Source organism: Danio aesculapii, chromosome 4, assembly GCF_903798145.1.
Source record: "Danio aesculapii chromosome 4, fDanAes4.1, whole genome shotgun sequence".
NCBI classification, from domain to species: domain Eukaryota; kingdom Metazoa; phylum Chordata; class Actinopteri; order Cypriniformes; family Danionidae; genus Danio; species Danio aesculapii.
The window spans coordinates 10,373,048-10,400,208 of record NC_079438.1 but is presented as its reverse complement, the minus strand read 5'-3'; the positions used below and the strand labels follow the sequence as shown (position 1 = coordinate 10,400,208).

Below are 27,161 nucleotides of genomic sequence, written 5' to 3'. Positions count from 1 at the left end.
AATAATTTTAATCGCATGATTCATGATGCACTGATCCATGTTCTGACAGTCTTTACTGATCCTTCCTTTAACAAACTGATGAAGTCTTCTTTGTAAGCATGTAGTTTCCAGAAGCACTCGAACTGCTCAAGGCTGGGCTATATTGGTGAGGTTTCATCTTTGGGTGGACTGTCAATAATATCCATCTGCACAGCGTGACTTCATCCGACTAGTGTGTGTGTCTGTGGCTTTTTTTCTGTTAGTGGGCGGGGCCGCAGGTTTAAACTCTCCAGGGTTTGCGCGCGCAACTACTTGTGTTTCGTAGCCGCGTCATCACGAAACACCTAATGACTCGTTATCAAGACGACTCGTTTGAAGCACTATGAGTCCACTCTTTTATAGATGAATCAACACTTTTAAACACTGTACACTTAATATAATAATAATATAAAAATATGCCCCATAATATGGGCTCTTTAAATGTTATTAATGGCAGTAATTCAAACATAGATTAAGGTACATCTGAATAGTGTTTTCCAATAATAAAATCCAAATGTCATAAAATGGCGTTTATCGCGTTTTCAACCAAACTCTTCATTTGCAACCACGCATATAAATATATATTTATATACAGTGCCATCACTCCCAAGCTCTAGCTCCCGCAGGAGTAGGTCCCGAGCACCTGACCCCCACAGGGGTCATCGCCCAACTGCCATTTACCCTGCAGCTGGGGTCTCCAACTGCCCTTCCTTTTTTCCGACTCCAGCTGGAGATGGCACATACAGTTCTAACTCCCGCAGGAGTGGCCATGAGCTTCAACTCCCACAGAAGTCCGCAAATATATGTAGTGCTGCCACTTCCCAGCTCTATTTCGGTTAGGAGTGTTCCTCGAGCAATTGACTCCCTTGGAGTCCATGACACCCATGACAGCTCTCGAGAACCACCTGATCTCGTACTCCCCTTACATGCTCTATTGACAAAGCGGGAGCCTTGCGCTCAATTATCTCCGAGCTCATGGTTCTCTCCTGGGACAGCATGCCAAACCTGCTAATAGCATTAAGCAATATCTAAGTTTGAACTCTTAAAGTGAAGTTTCACAAACTAATTTTGAGAGGAGCACGTGATGTGATTGACCGCAGCTGGTCTCTCATCTACAATCATTAGTTACCAATTAGATTAATCCAAACTCACTATAAGTAGCCTAGCAAAAAATTACTCCCTTGTCTTCATTTTCCGAAGAAACCCCCCATCCACCCCATCTCCCCCTTTCTTTCTTTACCACAGGGAGCTCCCGAGAACGACCTGATCTCGTATTCCCCTTACATACTCTATCGACCAGGCGGGAGCCCTGGGCTCAATCATCTCCAAGCTCAGGGTTCTCTCTCAGGACGCCATGCCAAACCTGCTAATAGCATCAAACAATATTTAAGTGTGAACTCTTGAAAGCTGCTTGCCAGCGCCGAAGATCCTGACAGATTACCAAATAAAAAATACACACGTGTGCACAGAGAAGAGGAATCCAGATGTTCATTTTATAACAAGAGTCATTAATCGAAGTGTCTGATTCCAGAATCTGAATCGATGTTCAATCCCCAACCCTATTCCTGATCTGATATTGTAAGATTCTTTCAGCTCAAATGCTGAAACTGTACAGTATATCCCGGTTAATGTCAGAACTGACCCAATACACAAACATTTACAGAGGAGATTCATTTCAGACTGAATTATTTGCTCTTCATAGACATTACTGTAATACTCTACAAGCTGTATCTTCTGTCTGTCCTCACCCCATAACCCTCTCAGAAAACTGAAGATCAGACAAGACCTTTCTAGTGTCTTTTTAAAGCCCTTCAGTGGAAAAGCACAAGGCCAGTGATGCTCCACATACTTGAGTTTGTCCAGTGTGTAGTTTGGATCCTCCAGTTGTTCAGAGAGCAGCTTGACTCCTGAATCTCCTGGATGATTGTAGCTCAGATCCAGCTCTCTCAGGTGTGAGGGGTTTGAAGTCAGAGCTGAAGACAGAAAACCACAGCCTTCCTCTGTCACCATACAGCCAGACAATCTACAAACACAGCAATAGTCCACGTCACACAGTTGGACAATCACACATCTCTTTGTGTTGAGAAGATTCTGACTGCTGTTTCTGCTCATGTCAACAGCAGTGATGAACACACACATCCTAATTAGCTCTCCTTATTGATCAAGCCCTGACATCAACAAACACACTCACACACTCAACAAGGACTCAACATCATCTGTATTACTGTACAGAGCAAAGACATTGTTCATAATACATCACATGAAGCTGTAAAGTCTGCTGTGAGGAATAAGACACACTTGACATCAGAAGGACATCTTAAAGCAGTGGTTCCCAACAGGGAGGTCCCGGCCCACAAGGGGGCCTCAGCGAGCTCTGTGGGGGTTGTGTCATATTTTAAACATTTCTTAGCAGTGGACAATTAGGAGAATGATCATATTGCCTTAGTTCATTTTATCCCCTAGCTTAGTGGCCCTCAACAACCAGTCCGTGGATAAATTGGTATTAAACATTTCCATTTTATTTATTATCTGAGCCTGAACAATTTTTTATTTTAAAAAGTCTTTTATTTTTGATAAAATGATTGTATTCTCTCATATCTCGGTCACTTGAGTGCCCAAATTTAACCCACAAGTAACAAAAAGGGTAAGAAATAGGTCTTTGGAAAGTGTTTTTGCTAAGGGCAAAAGACCCAGTGAAGGACCCACGAACTGCCAAGATATGGATTTGCAACCCATTTATTAACAAATCAAGTGAATCCAGCATGTCTGTGAAAGATCAACTGCTGGAGAGTGCAAATGATGCCTGACTTGCAGGCCAGCGGGAGCTTGAGGGAGAAGTTAAAAGCGCTCATACCCTTTGTTTGAAAACATTTTTTGTCATAATTACTGCAAACTTAAATGTGTGATAATATCATTAAATGTGGAGGAGGGCCTTAAAATATTTTCCAGGAGAAAAAGGGGTCTCAGGCAATAAAAGGTTGGGAACCACTGTCTTAAGGTAATGAGCTGATTTTATTATTTATATTTGATTCTGTTGTGGACTAAAACAAAATGAGCTAAAACAAAAACAAACCCACTCTCTTAATGTATTCATCACCTAACTGAAAGTCACATTCACACTAATGGTGCATTAGGGGACTTTTATTCTGTCAGGTGAGAAACACAATATTCCTTCACATTCAGCCTTTCCAATATATTGTTTAAGGTGACCGAGTAATCAGGATATTTTCAGAGGCTTTGTGATGAGACTTTTATATGTTTTCAAGAAACTGAAACTGCACAAATATCAGAGCATGTCAAACCTTCACCAGGACACAAAAACAGCTAAACTTTAACTTTTCACTTCAGATACACTGATTCCTTTAACTGTTCGTCATAATGGAGGATATTAGAATAGTTTTTCTCTTGATATTTTGCTCTTTACAGCATTTACAGTTCATTCAGTGATGCTTTCAAACACATTTGGCAATTTCAATCTGTTTCCAAGTACTGGGTTGCGGCTGAAAGGGCATCCACTGCATAAAACATAAGCTGGAATAATTGGTGGTTCATTCCACTGGGGCAACCCATGATAAATAAGGCACTAACCTGAAGAAAAATAAATGAATGAATTTCAATCTGCTTCAATACACACACATTTGTATAGATATGAATAAAATCACAGCCCTGCAAATGTTTTGTTTCTTTCACTGCACTTTACCCAGGGTTATGAAGCCCTGCTATGGAGCACTGTTAGCATCATATTTGTAATCAGAAACTGATCAGCGAGGCTCATGACATGTCAGTAACGGGAAGTGTGCATCATGGAAACAGAGGTCAGTGAGAGAAAATCAATATTCAAAGATGGAAAGTGTGTGAACGAGTGATCAGGAGACATGATTTGCTCCTTGTTTTCATTCATTTCTACTTTTGTCTTTGTCTTCTTGAAATTAATGACCTACACGGTGACATTTTATATACCTGACAACATGAGGAGAGTTCATTTAGTTCATGATAATTATGATTGTGTTATGATTACTCTTACGCCTCATGTCTGTTGAAGCACTGCGAACTTGAGCTAAGCATTATTTAGACGCCGTGTTAAGTTAAAGAACCTCTACACACAGCACCAGTCATCTGTGTCAGCTCCAAAGCAGTAGAGCAAGAAGGACTCAGAGCAAGTGTTGAACATTTTTGTTTACAGGAGCTCAGCGGCTGTGTCTGGATACCATTGGGCTTTCTGCTGCACTTTATTAAATTCTGCTTTCTGACTGAATAAACCCTAAGATTGCCTGCTGTTCCTCCAATCGGCAACGTGACAACAAAAATATGCAAATAAGAGTGTTAAACAGGGGTTTAAGATGTACAGTCAATGAATCGTCTGTTAAGCAATACTCTGGATTATTTGTTACTTACAAGTATAGTATGAGCAGTGTGAAACATACTGATAAACCATAACTCCTGTAAAGTTCTAATATGAAACTGTCTGTAGTTGTTGAGTGGAAAAGTATTTACCTCAGTGTCTCCAATTTGCAGTTTGGACTCTTCAGTCCATCAGAGAGAAGCTTCACTCCTGAATCCTGCAGGTCATTGTTACTCAGGTCCAGCTCTCTCAGGACACAGTTTGAGGATTGTAGAGCTGAAGACAAACTCTCACAGGACTGAACAGTGAGATTACAGCACTGTAGCCTGTGTAGAGGACAAAAACAATCTTGATGTGTTCATCCGGTGTGTTTAATAGTTTAAAGCACATCTGACTGCAGTGACTGGTATAACTTCACTAATTAGTGAGCACATCGTGTGTTTAGTTTAAACAGAATGTATGTCTATGAAACAAAAATAAATTGCTTTTTTTCAGATGTCTGAATAGACCAAGAAATATTTTTTATCAAAAGGAGATCACATAAAAAGTCCACAGATGATAGACAATTAAACACATGAACAAAGCTAAATAATAATCATTTCTATTAGCACATTAAAAAGTTACAAATCAAGGGACTTTACAAAATAAATCAAACAGAGATACAGACATAATAAACCTATATAAAATAAATAAATATATTTATCAGTGCCAGTGATAAGGACTGCCTCTCCTGTAATCTTGTCTGGAGCTCCTCAGCTCATCCAGTCATGTCTACAGTTTCAGTTCTCTATTACATCAGATTCAGCGATCTCAAGCACAGCAGTTTCCACACTCTAAAATCATCTGGCTTCATCACCTCTCATGGCTTCTAACCTTACGAGTTATGAGTCTAATCCAATCTAATTAAGACCTTACAAAATGGCTGCCATGCCCCCAGCTTTTATAAGACTGTTAAGACACAGTCCTATACTTTTACAGATGTCAACTGTGAATGCAACATTTAAGAACAACCAGGTAATCTAGGGGTGTTTAAAACCTCCAGAAAGGTGGGCTGCTGCTACACCTGCATCATCATGGAGGGTTTTACCAACTCCACTATAGCTCTGTGCTCCAGCAGTTTATCCTGATCCACAGGATCTGGTCTGATTTACTGTTCATTAGTCCCTGCCTGTCTTTGTCCTCCTCCCTGTCAGTTTCCCCCTCACCATCTGTCCTGTACCCTGTCATGGTTTTATTAACCTGCCTCTCCCCCATCACCCTTGTCCACTCTAGCACCTCCAGCTGCTGAACTCACTCTGGTTTTGTGTTTTCCTCTGAGGATCACCTGGAATCTGCTCCTAGAAGGGAGCATGTCGTGGTCCTGGTTTTCCTGTCCTTGTACTGTTGTGTTTTCCTTGTGTTCTCTGTGTTCACTCCAGTTTTCCCCATGTTACCCTTGTTAGTTGGTGCAGTTACTCTCCACCCCCTTGTTAACTTTGTAGTAACTCATGGCCTATCGCAGTGAACAGCACGAGTTAAATCTGAAACCTCAAAAACTGGGCGCCAAATTGTCTATCATTGAACTGGCTTGACGGCTTATACCATCACGATCACGGAGCACCATTGACTTGAATTGCAGAATCAATACTTTGGCTGCAGATGTTCTGGTACCCTTCAGCTAACTAGTAAATGACTAATAAACTTAAGCAATGGGGCTTTACAGGATTTTCAGCGGGAACGGCGTCACGAGAATTTTGAATGACTCCTCTACATGGTCATGTGCTTGCCTGGGGCACATCCTGCCAGATGTACAATTTCATAGAGACAAAGAGAAAATAATGCATACGAATGAAAGACAAACTCTTAAATCGTCAAAACTAAGGCAGATGTATCTTTGAATAATATGCCATGGTTTTCCTCATATGCTATGTTTATTCCAACTATTTTTCCCCTTAATGTTTTCTTCTTCATTATGAAAATTATAATTAAAAAGTTCTTAGTAATTTGCCCTGTAGAATGTGTTATTGAATTAGAAGGCAGTGGCTCTGGAATTGTTTCTTTTGACGAACACTGCCATCTTGTGTTCACATTGCGGAAAGCAGCAAGTGACAGGAAATAGGAAAAACAGAGTAGGCATTTTGTAGAAGCTCTTGCAGTGGAAAGACCTACGTGCTGTGGTTCTGCTTACTACTTGGTATTCTGCCCTTGATAAGGCATGATCTGTAAGTTTAATGTATATTAGTTTGCTTAGGTATATATTAGAGCTTTGTTTAGCAATATTATGACCTTTTGTGTTACTGCACGTTATATTTGTTAGTGAAGTAATTAGAGCTACCTGTCTTCCCATGCGCTAGCCTATAGCATGCTAGTATGTAGTTTAAAAGTCATATTCATGTATGTACAAGGACACTGGATGTATATTCATGTCATTATTGTTTCTGTTACAGTTTTACAAAGAAAATAAGGAAGAAATATTACAAGTGGTACATCAGTAAAGCTTCGAAGAATGCTACACTGTCTCACGAGTGCTTACTGAAGCCATTTATGTTTAGCTCGCTGCATAGGCTAAAGAAGTACATTTGGCTGAGGGCAGAAGACCAACCAACCAGGTTAATTAATGTGTTGTTTTAACCCTTATAGCAGATTAAAATTATCTGTATGTGTCTGAAATGTATGATGTCTGGTATTGAACGAAAGCTAGTGACATTTGCAATACATTGGTGTAAATGAAAAACTAGTAGCACAAACAGTATTCGCCGTGTAACCTTTGATGTGATATAGTCACAAAACTTACCACGAGAATTCTACATGCAGTCTGTTAATTATTGACCCTTTCTATGATGGTATGGGGCGTGGCCCTGCCCTTCATGGCAACTGCTCATTGGAAGACAGTGCCATGGGGATGGACCAAACCAGGTCACTTAAAAACACCCTGTTACAAAGAAACTTTGCTTTTTGCATTAGCTGGCTTGCACATGCTTTTGCTTTCTGCCCCCGTTCGCCTGCTCGGACACTGCGCCGCCACGCGATTGGGTCACCACGAACTCTCCATGCAAACCTCTTAAGTTTCGGGACCGCCGAAACCGCACAAACTTCCGCAAACCGACTCTCAGCAGTCCGTCACCTCGGTAACCCAGAACGACCCACTCACGAGCGAGGGAATCCCAAGGACGTCACAGAAGCCACCAGCCAATCAGGAGCACCGCGTTTCCCCGAGGCCAGCCGGCGAGGGAAATCGACTTCAGCAAAAAGGCCGCAAGTACCACAAGCTAATGTTGTCTCTTGCTGATCTGGTGCAGATTGATCTTAAGCAGATAAAGATAAGCCATGTCTCTGCTTTTGTGGTTTCTCAGGTGTTATTCTAAGATCTTGTAAGAAGTATTAGAATTAGTTTGGGACGGTTGTTCAACTCATCTTACATCCTCTGAACTGCCTATGTGTGTATGTGTGAATGTGTGTGTGTGCGTTTGTTTGTTGTTTGCTTATTACGTAGTTAGTTTCATGTATCGTAGTGTAGCTCAATAAATTTTGTTATCAGTTTGTAAGAACTGTGTTCTTGTTTATGTGTTTTTGCCTCGAGCTGTAGATCTTGTTACCTTGCTAAAAGTTAACCCAATACTGTGTTATGTTATTATCGTTGGCCACGTAAATAATATTAATAAGATTGGTAAGATATGATGTCTTCTATTTGCAGGACAAATGGTAGATAAAGTGTGAATCTTTTAATCTGATTCAGTCTGACTCAATTGAGTCGAATCAATGATTCGAATCTTCAAGATCCGGTTCATTGAAATGAGCTAATAAATCCCTGATTGATCTTAAAACGTAGGTTGATCCCCTACAACTTACACTATTAATCATGAAAGTAAGCTGAAGGATAGTGAATGAGAGAGTGATTGACCTTTACAGTAGAGACTACAGCACTAGTGGACTCAAAAAGCAATGGCAAATATTATCCATGAACAGAGACACACATAATTATTGCCTGATAATTATCAGCAAAAAAGGTCAAAATAGACAGAATAGAGAAAACAGCATCAGTGTGATCATTCCACTCTAACCAAAAATGATTTTAAAGGTGCTGTATTATTTTATAGATGACTTGTGTTCAATTTTCACACAAAAGAATCAATACAACACGTACAAATTCAGTTATAAAATGATCCTCCATGAGAGAAGATAACAACATATGCTGAGCAGACCTGAATTTCTTACATTGATCTACTACTATATTTCAGAGAAGCGGGAGACACATTAAGACAACTGTACTCTTTAAATATGCTTTTGCTTCATCAATAACATCAGCTACTACTCATAGATGATGTAGTTTAATAGTTTATTTGCTGTTTTAAAGAAATTGTTTACCCATTTACTCATCATCAAGTGGTTCCAAACCTTTATGATCTTCTTTATTCTGTAGAACACAACAGAAGATTTTTAAGAGCGATGAAAACCATTAGGCATTGACCTCCATAATAGGACAAACAAATGTTATTTAAGTCAATGTTTACAGTTTTCCAGCTTTCTTCAAAATATCTTCTTTTATCTCCAACAGGAGAAAGAAAGTTTTAGAAAGGTTTAAAACCCCTTGAGGGTGAGTAAATGAGAAAATTTACATTGTTGGGTAAACTAGCCCTTAAACAACCACTGCCAATACATTAATCTGAATATTATTAAAAACACTAAACTATTAAATATTAAACAATTATTAATGTATTTTGAAGTGCAGATGATATCAATATTGTGGATGTTTATTAATATTATTATTGTATTAATTTCAGCAAAAGACTATTTCGTAGAAGAAAGAAGGACTTTAACTTACAGAGCTCTTTTGGAGGTTTTGATGACTGCTGATAGTCTGATGAGACACTCGTCTGATCTCTGGAATTTCTGAAGCTCAAACTCCTCCAGCTTCTCCTCTGAGGTCAACAACACAAAGACCAGAGCAGACCACTGGGCAGGTGAAAGGCGAGCAGATGACAGACTTCCTCTACTGAGGTGAGACTGAATCTCTTTCAGCAGAGTTTGATCATTCAGTTCATTCAGACAGTAGAACAGATTGATGGATCTCTCTGGAGACAGATTTCCTTTAAGTTTCTGCTTGATGTATGCAATTATTTTCTTTTTGCTCTGGTCTCTGTCATCCTGCTGTGTCAACAGGCCTCGTAAGAGTTGTCGATTGGACTGGAGTAAAAGACTGAGAAGGAAGCGAAGGTAAAGGTCCAGATGTCCATTCTCACTTTCCAGAGCCTTGTCCACTGAGGTCTTCAGCAAATTCCACATAGCCTTATTTCTGCTTTTTTCTGCTCGTTTCTTGTGGATGTCTAGAAACAGATGTTGATAAAGGGCTGCAATGAACTCTTGAATGCTCAAGTGAAGAAAGCAGTACATGGTACCACGAATGATTCCCGTCTCCACTTTAAAGATCTGGGTACACATGCCTGAGTACACCGATGCCTTATAGACGTCAATGCCACAGTCTTTCAGATCGCTCTCATAGAAGATCACATTGTTTCTTTCCAGCTGCTGGAAGGCCAGTTTCCCCAGTGAAAGCATGAAGTTTGGATCCCAGGAAATATCTGGTGTGTTTTCTCCGTCATACTTTCGTCTGCTCTGCTGGATCTGAAAGCGGAGAAAGTGTGTGTACATCTGTGTCAGAGTCTTGGGAGATTCCTGCAGGGTTTCAGCATAAGCCCAGTGTTTTAGTTCAATATTTCTGTTCTCCTTCAAAATGTTCTGTAGAACAGTGGCTGAAATCCAGCAGAAGATTGGGATGTGGCACATAATAAAGAGACTCTTTGAATGTTTAATGTGATCAATGATTTCTCCGGCCTGATTCTGATCTGTGAGTCTCTTTCTGAAGTACTCCTCCTTTTGGGCATCATTGAATCCTCGTATCTCTGTCAGCCGGTCGATACAGTCAGCAGGAATCTTACTGGCAGCTGCTGGTCTGCTGGTGATCCAGATGAGAGCAGAAGGAAGCAGATTTCCCTTGATGAGGTTCGTCAGGAGAACATCTAGAGAGACTGCTGAAGATACATCACGACACGTCTCATTACCAGCAAAGTTCAGAGGAAGACGACATTCATCCAATCCATCAAGGATGAACAGGACTTTGAATCGTGTGCTTCTTGTAAGGTTCAGTCCTTTAGTCTCTGGGAAAAACTGACTTATGAGGTCTTTTAAACTTTGCTTTTCTTTCTCCATTAAATTCATCTCTCTGAATGGAAGAGGAAATATGAAGCTGATGTCTTGATTTTCTTTTCCTTCAGCCCAATCCAAAACAAACTTTTGCACAGAGACTGATTTCCCAATGCCAGCAACTCCTCTTGTCAGGACAGTTCTGATCTCCTCGTCTTGTTCAGGTGCTTCAAACAAATGTTTGCATTCAGTCTGGATCTCTAGTGACTGATGACGTCTGGAAGCAGCTTCAATCTGTCTTATCTCATGTTCAGTGTTGACCTGTTCACTCGCACCCTGAGTGATATAGAGATCGGTGTAGATGTTATTCAGAAGTGTGGGGTCTCCTTGCTGAGCAATTCCTTCAAACACACTTTGATATGTCTTATTGAGGCTACATTTAAGCTGATTAATGAAGAACAGCTCATCTAAACACAGGAGCAAAGAAACAGATAGGTTTAGTCTTGATTTTTCCAGCTATATTAGTAAGTGTCAGTCTGACAGATGAGTCTCTTACCCTCGAGAGTATCAGCAGCTTCATCTTCCTTCATCTCTCTCAGAAAGAAGAGTGTGAGATCAAGAGCTGCTTCTGTGATAGAGCATCTGTTCTCATTAAAGTCTGTTTGAAAGTCTTCTCTGTTTTCGTCTTGTAAGATTTTCTTAAACTTTTCCAGTTCATTCTTCAGAAATCTGATAATTTTGCTCTCAAGATTCTACGATTGAAGAAAAGAGAAGAACAACACTATTTAACCAAAACATCCATTTGCATATAGTTGTACATCCACAAACAACTCAATAATTGAAATCATATTATACTAAGATGCTTGATACTGTTTGATTCTGATTAGCTGTTGGACATTCAAAGCTTATCAATTATTTTCACACAATCAATTATTTTCAAATAAACACACAGCTACAGTAGATTCAGGGACGTTTTGAGCACATTACACTTCCATATCACTATACTGAATGATTTCAGATATTTCACAGCTACAACAGTTAGAAATAACATCAAAACTCAACAGAAGAAGGCTTTTAATAAAAAGTTTAAGAAACTAAGAAGCAGCTTGAGGACAGATTCTGGATGAATGTGTTACATACGGGCCCCAGTTGAAGAACGGGATTGCCCTTAAATATCATATTTCTTATTGGTGTGACATTCATAACCGTAGGTGGCAGGGCATCTGGCGTCAGAGATCCTTGTGCGTGATATTTTGTGTTTGCCCAGGTTGCTTGGTCGGCCCTTGGGACCCATTTCTAGCACTTCAATCTATATTACAAATAACAGAAAGGGAGAAACATGCCTTCTAAATCTTTGCAACCTGCATTCCAAAGAAACCCTACACCTTTCCTGACACACACACGTGCACGCACACACACACACACACACACACTTTTTAAATTGACTCAGAAATCTTACAATTCAACCCAAAGTAAATGTTTTTAAATTTTGTACGTTTGTAAATTTTTGTATTTTCTTCCTGACTTTCTCTTTTAATATATATATATATATACACCTGTATATGCCCTTTTCAAGACACTAGACAAACTAAGAATGCCTGAATTATGTTTTATGTACTTCTAAAAGTGTCATGTCTAGTATCATTCTGTTCCGTACATAATCCTACAGCTCATGATCTAGGAGGCCTGATCATAACTTATACGGCTTACATTCTTTAATGCTCTGAGTTAATGTCCCTTCGCTTCTTCAGGGTGGATCTCATTATGCATATGAGTGTCCCAGAGACAAAGGAAATGTCCCGCTTAAACTTTGCAATGAAACCATTGGTCAGTCAGTAGAGAATTGGTGTGATTGACCCATAGTTAAAACCCATCTACTCCCCAAAATTGGGGCAGAAACTTCTCAGCAGAAGGTCTCCGCAGAAGTGCCCCTAACGGGGCAGACCACTTTTCTGTACCCACATGACTCATCTGAGTCCACGTTTCCTATTTTGCGGCAATTTAAACTCAGTTTAAAGTTTGCATCTCGCATATCCTCCGATCTGCTTCACAAGCTCCACACATCGAGAAAGGACTTCTTAAAATATTTTATCTTCCAAGCAATGAGAAGCTCACGCGACAAGAGAGAGACCGACCAAAATTCAGGTATTTAGTCATGCGTTTAAGGCTGTGTGCCCCTCTTTATCAAAAAGATGTTTTTATAGTCTTGGTGGTTCTTAATAGTTGTGTGGAACTGAGATAGATTTGCCACTCTTTTACCTAAATTCCTTTACTTCCATGCTTTTCTTTTTTTCTATTTTTTGTACGTTTGTTTGTTAAATGTTAGACTAGTCAATAAATGACGCTATAACTAGGGCTGGATATCGTTAAATTTTCGATACCGATACCCTGAATTCGATACCGGTTCCGAACGATACTTTTATTTTATTTTAACAAGATTATTTTTTCAGGATGTTCGTGATGCTTTTCACAGCAGCCTTATCTCAAAGACCAATAAACAAAGGAACAAAAGCACAAAATGAACAAAGTGTAGTTACACAATATATTAGTGCAAACAGTTTTAATAAAGTTCAAGCAGTTTTAAGTCAATCAATTTTAAGTATTTATAAGGCTTACTGCTGCTTAAAGGTTTAGTTCACCCACAAATTGAAATTCTGTCATTAATTATCTACAAATGAAGATATTTTGGATTAAATCCAAGAGCTTTCTGATCCTCCCATGAATAAATCATTGAATAAAGTTATTTTTGTTTACTTTGCACACAGAAGTATTCTTGCAGCTTCATATAATTATGATTGAACCACTTATATCGCATGTTTTTGGTTCCTTTTTAGGCATTGAAAAATGCATATCCAGTAAATCTAATCTTTCTCCACAGTAGAAAAAGGCAGTAAACCTTTAACAATAAAATTTGTAACGGCCCTGTGACATTCATCTTTCCTTTCTTTGTTCATTTGTACTGTTTCTGCCAGTGTAAATGGATTATCACTTGATGGTCTCCTAATTCCAGGGTCAGCAGGAGAAGAGACTATAACATTAATGTGAAGAAAACATGAAAGCTAAACTGTTAATGCAGCCAAGGATAAGGATATTTATATAAGATAAATTTAATGTGAGGTAAACTTCATCATTTACTGTTAACCTTAAAGCATTTTAGTATCAACTTAACCAGGTATTTAAACCCATCAAAACAGTACATAACGTTACACAGCGTACGTTAGGTCAAAAAAGGATTAATAGGTTTACCCCGCACAAACTTAAGCCCCGTTTACACTGTCAGGTCTTGATGCCCAATTCCGTATACATATGATACTGCCTATATCAGATTTTTTTGTCTGTCCATTTACACGTTATTTTAATTGTGACCCATATCCAATTCATGTCTTTACACTTGCCGTACAATTTACGATGCATGCATAAACGCGGGTTTTAGCATCTGTGGCACACTAGCCACGTTGGAATATGCGAAGCATAGTATTCACCTTATTCTTAACGTACGAGCAGGGGCAGCCATTGGAATCTTTTTGGCTCGAGACTTCCGGTCTCATTCACGTCCATTCATTTTTAGATGTTAAAAACAGCTCGGTTTGCTGCTTGATGTTGCAAACTGATATTTTCTTATTATATTATTCTACTTTGTCTGTATAGTCATAAAAACACTTGTGTGTAGAGCCAGTAGTTTGACCGTTTTCTGCCGTTTATTATTCCTAGTCATTTCTCCCATAGACAGCTGAGTCGGAAGTTCTAAAACAATCGCAAAAACGAGCGCACTTCCGCATCGAAGAATAAGGTCAATAAGCAGTGAATGGTTCAGTCCAGATTTACCCCCACGCAGTTTACGTAATGGTATGGCCCTGATGCATGCGTGTGTGTGTGTGTGTGTGTAGTTGATGTAGCCTTTGCCTGTGTGAGCACTGGTGTTGTTGGAGAGAATAAAGTTCTTCTATGTGTAGCCTGAGTGAGTGTATTATTAGCGACAAAAAGCAAAAGTTACAACACGAAGTTCGCCCAACTTTAAAATGATTTTGAGGCGGAGGAGGTGGGAAAGGGCCGTCATCGCAGCTCGCGCTTATGGTTTATATGCTGTATGATGTCCTCCACCATTCTGGTGGGAGCACATTGTGGCAACTGACCACTTTCCTCCATGTTGCCTCTGTTGTTGTTGTTTACCGCGTCAGAATCGCCACACACTCTCTTCCTTCTACATCATTAAATCGTGGAGAAGCACCACATTGTCACAAGTTAATGATGAGAACAGAATGCCTCAATAAATCCGATCTGCCTGTGTACATGACAGTCGTATTGTCACATATCCGATTTATATCAGATTTTTTTCCACATATGAAGGAGGCCTGAAACCGATCGCTGAATATCTGAATGCATGCGTTTTCTTTCTTTTGTTTACACGGTCATCATACAGATCCGATCTGTGTCACATATGAACAGAAAATCGGAATTGGGTCGCATTTATCTGCAGTGTAAACAGGGCCTTAAGCTTTAACGGTACACAAGCAAGAAGTGCTAAAAGTTAACTGATTTTGTATGTCTGTTTGACACTTTGACAAGCTCTGCGCGAGTGGGCGTAACCGCCGTAAACTACTGATTTTCAAGACAGCCTCGCAGCCAATCAGCAGCATTTGATCAGGGCACGTTAAGGATGCAGGTTTTCTCCAAGTGGTGCTCACTGACGTTGACAAGATTATAACCTTGGGTATCGAAATTTGGTACCGAACGAAAATGATTTTTTCGATACTCGGTAGTATTGAGACAGTTCGGTCGGTGCTTAAAAAGTATCGAACCCGATGCCCAGCCCTAGCTATAACCACGTTGGATTATCTTTGTTTTGCCTCACAGAAAAAGTCACTTTAACGATAGATCTTCCCACAAGCTATAAACAAGTTTACTAAAACTGCTAAACTATTCATCTACTTCACAAGAAGTAGTTATAATTCCCTTTCTAAAAAAAAAAAAAATTACAGAGTCCGCTCAGCCGAGCGGGCAAAGTCATTGTTATATTTATTTAGTTAAATTACAATAAGTTAATTCTGAATATTCATAATTAATAATAACAAATTTTTATTGATCATTAATATTCATAAACTGAGCTAATTTCGCTACAATTGTCTAAATACATCTGAACAGTGGCTTAAGCTTTATTTCACTGAAATATCACCACAAATGGCCTCGTTTATCTGGACTCCATTTCTGCTGGTTTGTGGTTTTCGATTTTTAAATCTAAGATACTGAATTATGAGTGATCACTGATCACGTCATTCATGGCAGAGCTATTTTGCATCTGTCTGCCGCAGCAACCAACTTGATACCTCGAGTTTCATTTAATAAGCGTGGCACTGCACTTCTCATGTGCATTCAGACTTCAAGCTTGACAAGGTCATTATAAGTAAGTCTGAATTAGCACAAATTAAACTTTCATATGCAAAAAAACAATATGAAGTATTAATTTAAATATCATTTTAATTACAAAACGTCATTTTGATGGTGACGTCACACTCTTTACTTGTATGTCCATTATTTTATTATCAGAAAAAGCACAAACAAAACTTTCATCGGCACAAACCAACACAAATGTAGCACATACAAGCGATCAACACCTACTTAGGCTGAATCTAAAGGAGTTGTGGGGGCTGACAGACCTCAGAATGCCATTTAAATATTGTAATATCTGAAAAACCAAAGCAGCACAAACTATCAAGATAATTAATTTTTAGAGGTTTTTAGTTGGGTGAGTAGGGCCAACTTCAACTTTACACAGGTTACAAGATCCAGTTCCCCTTCATAAGGGAACTTCTACGTGTGTCTGTATAAACAGACTTTTGGGAGTGCTTTAGACGACCAATCACTTCTGAAAATAAGTAAACGGGTCAATGAAATGCCAATTGAATTGGCGGAGCTTAGCTCCACAGCTGAAACTGATGAGCCAATTAGGGCTATATCAGTCGGCTGCTGGAGCCAGCTCATCAGAATTGTTGCTTCAGACCCGATCTGAGACTGAAGAACCCTTCTGCTGAGCTGACTTCCAACATTGAAGAAAGCATTATTCCATATACCAGTGCGGGGGAAGACGTTCTAGCAGCGGTCGAGCTGGGTTTCCCGTCCCCTTGGCGTTTCGCTGGTGACCTGAAAGAGCAGTTTTTTAAAAGAGCAGAATTCCCTAAGAGAGCACACGGTCGTGCAGCGTTTCTTCTGCGTTTCTGGATGCGGTGGTTTCCTCGCCCCGGATGACAGGCACGAGTACTGCGTCACATGCTTTGGGGTCCAACATGTTGATGCGGTGCTCACGGACAGTTCTTGCCCGCATTGCGATGGCTTGACTGTAGCGCAACTGAGGTCGCGGCGAGGTCTTTTATTAGGGCAAGTCACCCCTGCTGCTCCCCGCCAAGCGATTAGCACTCGGGCAGGCCTGAGGGTTACAGTGGGGGCTAATCCGTCGCCTTCAGGTCCGCGGACCCCTCGCTCCTCGTCGCTGCGCTGTTTCTGCTTTAAGTGTTAGTGCTGGTCCATCCTCTGGGTTGGCCGCGCTTTCATTAGATGACACCGGGGACGTGATGTCCATCGCTGCATCGGAGGGCACGTTGACATGCTCTGATCAAGATCCGGACCCCCTGCCACCCTCCGGGGTTGTCAGTGAGGTTTCGGATCTGGAATCGGACCTGTTAGCCGTGTTACCCCGGGCTGCTTCAGTCGTGGGACTGGAGATAGCTTGTCCCCCAGAACCGCGGCCGGACTGCTTAGATGGGTGTTACATGGGGGTGAAGAAGAAGGCGAAGCCTTCTAGACCCCCCGTCCCCTTCTTCCCGGAGGTACACAAAGAGCTCACGCAGGCATGGACGGCACCTTTTTCTGCCCGGTCCTCGTGCGCTCCCGCTCTCACCTCCCTCGATGACGGAGCGGCCAGGGGTTTATGAGGCGATTCCCCAGGTGGAGCGTGCTATCGCGGTCAATCTCTGTCCGCAGAGCCATTCCACTTGAAGAGGTCCACCCAAACTCCCTTCCAAAGCGTGCAGGTTATCTGAGTCTCTCACGCCAGAGCCTACACTGCTGCGGGCCAGGCCGCCTCTGCTCTGCATGCTATGGACACCTATCAACGCTACCAAGCCGAGAAGCTGGCCTAGATGCAGGAGGGCGGTTCTCCCCCGGGCTTGCTGCATGAGCTCCGCACGGCAACCGATTATGCTCTCATGACCACCAAATCGGCTGCTCGTGCCCTGGGGAAGACGATGGCCACATTAGTGGTCCAGGAACGCCACCTCTGGCTGAGCTTGGCTGATATGAGAGACGTTGACAAAGCTCGCTTTCTTAACGTTCCCATATCCCAGGCTGGCCTGTTCGGCGACCCTCCGCATCCTCAGCCCCTGGACGGATCTGGCTTTTCTACGGGCTGGAGTGCCCCCAGGGCTAGTATCCAGGCATGTTGTCGTAATGACAGATTCCTCCAGCACGGGCTGGGGGGCCGTGTGCAATGAGCATGCAGCCGCGGGTTCGTGGTCCGGACTCCGCCTGCATTGGCATATCAACTGCTTGGAGCTGTTGGCAGTGTATCTGACTTTCCGCCGCTTTTTTCCGGTGTTGGAGCAGAAACACGTGCTGGTCAGGACGGACAGCATGGCGACGGTGGCTTATATCAACCGTATGGGGGGTATACGCTCTCACCGCATGTCTCAGCTCGCTCGCTGTCTGCTCCTTTGGAGTCACATGCGGCTGAAATCGCGGCTTGCCATTCACATTCTGGGCGAGCTCAACCATGCAGCCGATGCGCTCTCACGGCAGCTAGTGTCCCGAGGAGAGTGGAGACTCCACCCCGATTCGGTCCAGCTGATATGGGCGTGCTTCGGTCAAGCTCAGATCGATCTGTTTGCTTCCTCCGAGAAAGCACATTGCCAGCTGTTTTATTCCCTGACCGAGGCCCCCCTCGGCACGGATGCACTGGCTCACAGCTGGCCATCGGGCACGCGCAAATATGCTTTTCCCCCAGTGAGCCTAATCGCACAAACTTTGTGCAAAGTCAGGGAGGACGAGGAGCAGGTCTTGTTTGTTGCGCCCCTCTGGCCCAACCGGACCTGGGTTTCAGAGCTCACACTCCTTGCGGTGGCCCCTCCTTGGCGCATTCCCCTAAGGGAGGACCTCCTCTCTCAGGGACGGGGCACCATCTGGCACCCACGCCCAGAACTCTGGAACCTCCACGTGTGGTCCATAGACGGAGCGCGGAGGACTTAGGTGACTTACCGCCCGCAGTACTTAACACCATCACTCAGGCTAGAGCACCCTCTACGAGGCATGCCTACGCCCTGAAGTGGAGTCTATTCTCTGAGTGGTGCACTTCTCACCGAGAAGACCCCCGAACTTGCCAGATTAGCATTGTGTTATCCTTCCTTCAGGATAAGCTGGAGCGTAGGCTGTCACCCTCCACACTGAAGGTTCACGTGGCTGCGATCTCCCCTCATCATGACGCGGTGGTTGGCAACACGCTCGGGAAGCATGATCTAATCATCAGATTCCTCAGAATAAATCCATCCCGCCCCCCTCTCATGCCCTCTTGGGATCTCTCTATAGTCTTGGCGGGTCTGCAGAGAGATCTGTTCGAGCCACTCAATTCGGTATCTCTTAGAATTCTGTCATTTAAGACAGCTCTGCTGATCGCATTGGCGTCATTCAAGAGAGTTGGGGATCTGGAGGCATTTTCGGTCAGCGAATCGTGCCTTGAATTCAGGCCGGGTTACTCTAACGTTGTCCTGAGACCCCGACCTGGCTATGTGCCCAAGGTTCCTACCACCCTATTTAGAGATCAGGTGGTGAAGCTGCAAGAGCTGCCTGCGGAGAAGGCAGGCCCAGCCCACTCACTGCTTTGTCCCGTTCGCGCTTTGCGCCTTTACGTGGAACGATTGCAAAATGTAAGGTCATGTAAACAGCTCTTTATCTGTTTTGGTGGTCGGCAGAAGGGAAGTGCCGTGTCAAAACACAGGTTGGCCCACTGGTTGGTTGATGCCATCGCCCTCGCTTATCAATGCCAGGGCGAGCCGCACCCTCCTAACGTAAGATCGCACTCTACTAGAGGTGTCGCTTCCTTATGGGCATTAGCACGCGGCGCCTCTCTCACAGATATCTGCAGAGCTGCGGGTTGGGCGACACCTAACACATTTGCGAGGTTCTATAACCTCCGAGTGGAGCCAGTTTCCTCCCGGTTATTGGGTAATCCCAATCAATCGGGGCGGAATTAAGCTCTGTGTCACAAACGCTTGCTTCGCCAGGCTCCCTAACCCGGAGATGCGTGCGCTTTTCCTATTCTACTAGTAAGTTCCCCTTCCCAGGCAAACCCTAGAGAATTCCTCTGAGGCCCCCAGCATCGACTCAGCGGAGGAGCATAGTGAGGATCGGTGCCAGCTATGTGCATCCCCTTTTTGTGATGCCTTATGCATTATTACCACAGTGTGTTCCCCCTTATTAGGCGGTCCCATTTCTTCCCTAAACCGCTAACCAGCTTATCATATGTAGCACTTTCCCTCATTATGGCTAGTCCATATGTCTCCTTACCATCAGGTCTCCCCTTCTACGGTAGCAGGTGGTCTGAGCTGCGTCCTCCCCCTTCGGAGACTAGCACGCTTTCCCAACGTACTGTCGTATTTTCAAAATCCCTAGTCTATATTAGCTAGGTAAAAGCACACTTACGACCCCCGATTAAAACTTTTATTCCCATGTAATGGTAATATGTTGGGCCTAGGGGACGTTGGAAGGTTGCGCTTTTGGTGATGTCAGTGCGCTCACGCTTTGGCTTGGCAAACTACACATCAGGAGCGTGACAGGCTTAGCTGCTGTGGCGCTTTCCATACAGTCTCCCAAAGTCTGTTTATACAGACACACGTAGAAGTTCCCTTATGAAGGGGAACGTCCTGGTTACGTACGTAACCCACATTCCCCGAATAGGGAATGGAGACGTGTGTCTCCACTGCCACAGCACCTGAGTCTCCAGCTGGGAGCTGAGCGATCGACTCTTCAGCAAGCAAATTCTGATGAGCTGGCTCCAGCAGCCTACTGATATAGCCCTAATTGGCTCATCAGTTTCAGCTGTGGAGCTAATCTCCGCCAGTTCAATTGGCATTTCATTGGCCTGTTTTCTTATCTTCAGAAGTGATTGGTCGTCTAAAGCAGTGGTTCTCAAACTTTTGAACCCGCGACCCCCATTGTAAGATCGTCAAGAACTCGCGACCCCCACTACCAAAGCATATACAAACAATAAAAATAGCTTTTTTTAAGCTGTTCACAATATTTTAACTATATTTACTATAGATTACAGGGCTCGAAATTAACATTTTTGCTTGGTAACACTGGTGCTTCTAACTTTAAAAATGTAGACGCACCAGCCAAAATTTTGTGGCTCCCACCAATTATCGCACTGTTACTACAAGTTTTATAAACAGATTTATTGCATTTAAAATCAACACTAATCAAAACTAACAAGCAAAAAAATAAATATGCATGCGTGAGGAAAATATGTCTTAATGAAATCCCGTTATCACAAGAAAAGACATTTTTATAACATAATTGAGTACCCAAAAGATACACGGACGGATATCCCAAAAGATATCCCACAGACTTTACAGTGAATGCTAGTTATTTTCATAGCAGACTTGAAGCCAATGGAGGTCTTTTATCCACTCTTCAATAAGTATAGCTGGTGGATTAACATTCAGCACATGATCAGTAATCAGATGTGCCAATATTTGTAGCTTTAGGTGTTTCTAAGACAAAATCTGTCAGTGTTGTTTTCATTCTCTCGTCTTCAGCGCTTTACATTTTCGCGGTTGTAGCTCCTGTCATCTGAAGACAGGAGGCGTTGACTGAGTGATTGACAGCTGATTTTAACCAATCATTCGTGTTCAGTTCTTAGAGCAGTGGGCCAATAAGAAGAGCGCGAAGGCGGGGCAAGCGTTGAAGGCTTTGTTTACTGCGGCAAGTTGACATGACAACAGTTTTAAACTGTTCCTGAGCGCTGCGTTCCAAGTACAAAGATGCATTCTGCCCGAATGTGTCCTAAATACTTTATGAATCAGTAATATCTTTTTAAAAATCTGAAAATATTAGCTTTCACTTGTAATACTGAAAAATATTTATTATAATCACTGAAAATTACACAATTTTTAAATAACTCTCGCGACCCCTTGAAATTATTCTGCGACCCCCAGTTTGGGAACCACTAGTCTAAAGCACTCCCAAAAGTCTGTTTATACAGACACACGTCTCCGTTCCCTATTCGGGGAACGTGGGATACGTACGTAACCAGGACGTTTTCAAAAGTGCCGTGAACAAATATTTTGTGTGCGTTACATGCAGTTATTTCAGTGACTTTAGCAAATCAAAAAAAATAAATTTCTCCACCTGGAAGATCCACTGGAGATTGTCTGAGACACTCTTGTTGCTCCTGTGAGTTTCGTCTCCTGAATCTGGTAACTCATATTCAACACTGTTAACAAATAAAACTACTGTATTAATACATTTAGAGGCAAACAGAGTCCAATATATCTTACAAACACTGAATATAATAAATGTTCTGTAGCGCCACTGCTGTGTCACATGTTAAATTTAGATGAGAAATGACACACTAGTCATTATTGTGTTTTGGATCTAAAAGATTTCAAAGAGTAGCTGTAGAAAGAAATATTTGATTTACAGTTTATTATTACACAAAAGCTTTAAGATACAATAGCCATGATTATGATCATGGTTTTCAAGAGCTTCATCTGTATTTAGATACATTTACTAAACAGTTTTGCTTAAAAACATCAAGTGAGTAAATGATGACAGAATTTGAATTTTAAGGTAAATAATCTATTTTTAAACTGACAGCAATATGAACATTATTATTGTTTCATTCACACAAGTGATTCATTCAGGAATGACTCTCTTTACTGAACTGTTAGTTCACAATAATGTTCAAAACAGTCCATGTGTGAGCAATAATGTAAAACCCTAAATACCTTTGGGCAGAAGATGGTGTTTCCTCACTGAACTCTGGTGGTTCACTCATTGACCAGTCACTCTTCAGAGACACAGAGCTGGACACACATGATCCTGATCTCACACTGAAGACAAATACACCAGAGGGAAAGGAGCGTTAACCTGCTGCAGTCTCTCTAATGAACACTAGAGGGCACTGTGTTTTCTGCTGTTTTATGATCCTGGACTTCACTTCCCATCAGCCCCTGTGATCCTGATTGTCTCTTTGTAGCAAAATAAGCTCATAGGGAATTATGAATAATTCATCAAAAGTTCTGATTAATTTTTCATAATTCCTTTATTCTTCACTCTTAATTGCCTCTTCCTATACCAATTGAAGGTGTGTGTGTGTGTGTGTGTTAAATTAGTTTAAGTGTTTAATGAAGTTAATAAAGCCTTACTTGTATCACTCTTTAAATTGTTCATTATTAGTTCATAATCTTGCAGATTTTTGCTACATTTTCTAAACAGTATTGTATTGTAAGAAGATTATTTCTTAAAACCTGGAAATTAAAGATCTATTTTGGAAAAATAACTAATATAGTTTGTGTTTTATTTCATTTCTGTCTATAGTTAGAGAAAAGTTAGAGCAAAAACAGAGGTTTTGGTGTGATTTGTCATTTTTCATTACAATCATATCAGGCTATATTAAATAGGTGTGAAAAGGTCTAATAATAGTTGGAAATGTGGCTAACAGGGGTTTTGATGTTTGATCATGTTCATTAGGCTAACACACTTTCATTAACAATAAAATTTTACTTAAATTCCTTAAAAAGTGTCTAAAAGGTAATAATCATAATAGTTTAATGAATTTGTGACACTTTATTTCCTTTTTTTACAAAAAACATTGTTTTTTGAAGATTGACTAACACTTGATGGTAAAAAAGTAAATAAATTTGTAAAAAATTAAATTAAACTGATGAAGTAAAAAAAGCTTAATATACAAAAAAAGCTGCAGCATAATGGAAAAACCTGATATTGCCATATTTTAGTTTTCTGCTATATATATTGTGATTGCACCCAATCTGCCAATCAGGTGAGTAAAATAATATTGTATCAGTTTGAAAAATAGATATTTGGGCCAGAAACAAGACAAAAAATGTCAATAAGAAAAGCATTTGTTGCAGTGCACATGTAAAACAACACTGTATAGTCTTCAACATAAATACAATTAATCTTTCTTACACCTCCAAACGTCTTCATTTCTTGTGCCCAAATGTTTTAAACTCTCTTGAACTGCTCACAGTCACAGGTCTTCAAAACACATACAGATGATACTTTCACTGTTATTGTTAAACTTTGCAGTGACTTTACAAATCACATGTGTTCTGTGGCTCCTGCGTAACTATAATTCACTCTCAGCAATTTAGATCCTATGAGGTGACTATTGCAGATGTGTATATTGTGATATCAATGCTGAAATGATACATTGTGCAGCCTTAATATAAGTACATATAAAATTACATCATGTAAAACGTATGTTATGTGTTCATTACTTTCACTTTCACATTACCAATCAGTGAGATCTCTCTTTCTTTCTCTTTTGTTGTGAGAAATTCCTGTTTTTGGGCTGGTTATGTTCATCCATGTCATAAACTCTAGGGGAGAGGCTTCTAAAACTTTAATAATTAAGAGTGTGGTACACAAATGACAATCCTTTTCATTTGCCACATTTATCAACATATAATGATCATCTGTAAGATGGGATTGTCTGCATATGAATGCTTCATAAATCCCACATGAACCTTGTCATAAGTTGATTTTTGTGCTCAGATCTGTACTTGTTTCAGTGTTGGATTAATAAATGTGGACAATTGTGTTTATATCTCTGTCTCTCTGCTCTGTGGATTATATTTTTGCCATTTGTCTGTCACCTTGTTACTTGGCTTATTTTGCTTTCGCTAGGATCTTCCCCATGACTTTTGGATTTTTCTTTAATAGTTGCTGCAGATGGATTTTCTGTCTGATCTTTTGACTCATAACTGACCATGACAAGGAGGACATTTTACTACCAGTTTTTTCAGATCACAAACAGTAAGGAAATGTTTTATAATCAGATATTTGTCCTTATCAGGAGTATGGATGAATACATTCAGAAGAATTCAAGTCAGAAAATTATATAATGATGTTCTCACATTTCTCACATATACAACATTGTGTAAGTAAAATAAAAATGTCCCGATGAATACTGAAACTGTCCATGTGTGAGCAATAAATACCTTTTGGCAAATGATGGTGTTTTCTCACTGAGGTGTGGGGGATTCAATTCTTTAGACCTGTCCCTCTTCAGAGACACAGAGCTGGACACACATGATCCTGATCTCACACTGAAGATACAAACACACCAAAGAAATAAACTGCAGGACAAACTTCAGTCTCCTTTACAAGAGTTTATCAGTCAAATATGAGTTTGATCAGGTTAATTTAGCTCAAACTAATAGTTGACTGAAGGTCTGTCCGATCAGGTTTGCTACACAGGAATCATGGGTAAACAGACGAGTGATGTGCTGCTTTCTCATTCTGCACAATCTCAGCTCCACTGATAAAACATATTTGACTAAAACTTTGTTATACTCTACCTATAGAGTAAAAAACTCACCACAGAAATCAGATGAGGAGATATAAAACAGTACACACTAATACACACAAGCTGAAACTGTTCTGCGGTCAGCTTTAATGCTGATGTTTTACAGGACATTAACACAGCACATTACACATATTCAGCTCTGGTAAATATGATACCAGATCAAGCTGTTTATAAACTACAATGATCTAAACACATTTCCTGAAGATGTAAACTGAAGCTTTGTCCATCATTTGATCAGGCAATAGCAACACAAATAAGTGCATTGTTGTTGGTCTTTGTTCTTCAGAGAAAGTGTTGAAATAATGGTGTAAAAACAGAGTCAATACCTGTGTTTCTCTGCGAGAGAGTCCTTTACTCGCTCCTCTGCCATACTGCAGCTAAAACACCAATGCAGACATTAGAGCGTTCAGGAAACAATCAACTTAGAGGTAAAGTTGGTTTTATATTCGCACATTCAGACTTTTTTCAGACTTAAGTATTATTTGCAAACTCTAAATAGGGAAATCATATTAGCAGCCAATGACTATCAATGTACAACATTGTTCATAGTCAAATAAACAGTGTTACTGTTGTTTTCAAGTCATACTTACATTCTAATTCCGATTGAATATTCAAAGTAACATGGTAAACAATATAGAGACTTCTAAATGAATGTGCGAATACAAAACCAACTTTACCTCTATACAATCAACAAACATCAAAGTTTCAGTCATTTCACAGCAGATAAAAATACTCCACTGGAGATATATATACACATGTAAATTATTAACATTAATTTAAAAAATAATATATTACTATAGTACTATTATTACTATAGTAATTAATATATCAGCAGCTGCGTCACTCAAAACCCTAAGTTATTCATGAGTAAACAAGTGAAGAATCACATCATCATCCGTTTGTTTAGGATAAATAATGCCATACACACATATTAACATCAAACTTACCTATTTTGTCAAGCCCTGGCTAAGCGTTTTGAATCTACTCCGATAAAGATATGAAGCTGTTCTGCGTTATAAATGATAGATTCCGTCTGTTAAAAATGGTCACACAAAAACTAAACACTTTCACTTTCATTTTTTCAAGGGAGCGGCACATCACGAGTTCAGTGAAAAACATCCATCATGAACACTCTAAACAGAGCAAAGAAGAGTCAAAACAGCTGCAGGGCTATCAAAGCACCTGCAGAGTTACATTTTATTAGGGTGATTTTACATGAAGCAGTATCAACACTGGACACAGAGAACACAGAACAAGACACATACCTGGATAACTTCTTCTTCTTGTGGTTGTGTGGCGAGTTACAGAGAGCAGTGTAAAGCTGAATACCGCCACCTGTTGTACTGGAGTGTGTAAAATAATCATATTTTTACAGTTTGGTAAAATCAGTTTCATAGAGGTCAATTTAGATTTTTGGAAAATAAAATGACTGCTTTCACTTATATGCTCTAATTTTTCTTTATGAAGTCTAGCACCGCTTCTATTATTAGCATGATTGATGGTCTGATGAAAACAACACAGGCATTGAGAGGCTCAGGAGTTGTCCTGTTGTGTCGCTGCACTAATAAAACTCTCATGTGTAACTGTAGATGAAAGCAGTGTGTCTTAGTGTCATGTTCAGGTGTCTGAGGATGCTACAAAACAGCAGGAAACACTCAGAAACACTGTGCAGAAACACAGCAAAGTCTCTGCAGTCAAATGTTTTGTAAAAACACAGATGCTGATGCTCTGATTAAACTCAATGATGCGCTTGTTCCTGATGCTGATCCTCCTGGAGTCTGGAGACGCAGTGCAGATGGTTAAAGCCATGCTCAAAGCCTCAGTTCTTCACCTCTAGTGTTCGTCCTGTTTGCCAGCAGATTCACACACATGGAGAACATCACAAACTCCAAAAACACACCTCATTATAATGGTTATATATTTATTTGCAGAAACATTCACTGATCTTGTCATGATCAGGATGGGTTTGGGCTTTAAACACACATTTAAACACATAAATATATTACACTGTAAGTCCACAAAGCATATAACCATCAAATAAATAAAAGGAAAAAAAACTGTGGAATATGAACATCATGGCTAATT

At 40.8% G+C, this 27,161-nt stretch overlaps 1 protein-coding gene across 1 annotated transcript in view; it reads right to left on the bottom strand.

The window, feature by feature from the left end:
- The window catches only part of LOC130222035 (NLR family CARD domain-containing protein 3-like), a 49,133-nt gene extending 22,924 nt beyond the window's left edge, over positions 1–26,209 (bottom strand). Inside the window, exons 1-7 of the mRNA XM_056454653.1 lie at positions 26,024–26,209; positions 25,403–25,453; positions 24,709–24,816; positions 22,471–22,575; positions 21,872–21,956; positions 11,037–11,232; positions 9,162–10,947 (exon numbers count right to left, since the gene is read on the bottom strand). Coding sequence (XP_056310628.1) covers positions 9,162–10,947; positions 11,037–11,232; positions 21,872–21,956; positions 22,471–22,575; positions 24,709–24,816; positions 25,403–25,446 — 2,324 coding nt within the window. The 5' untranslated portion in view covers positions 25,447–25,453; positions 26,024–26,209. The remainder of the gene's footprint in view (positions 1–9,161; positions 10,948–11,036; positions 11,233–21,871; positions 21,957–22,470; positions 22,576–24,708; positions 24,817–25,402; positions 25,454–26,023) is intronic.
- Between the last annotated feature and the right edge of the window lie 952 nt (positions 26,210–27,161).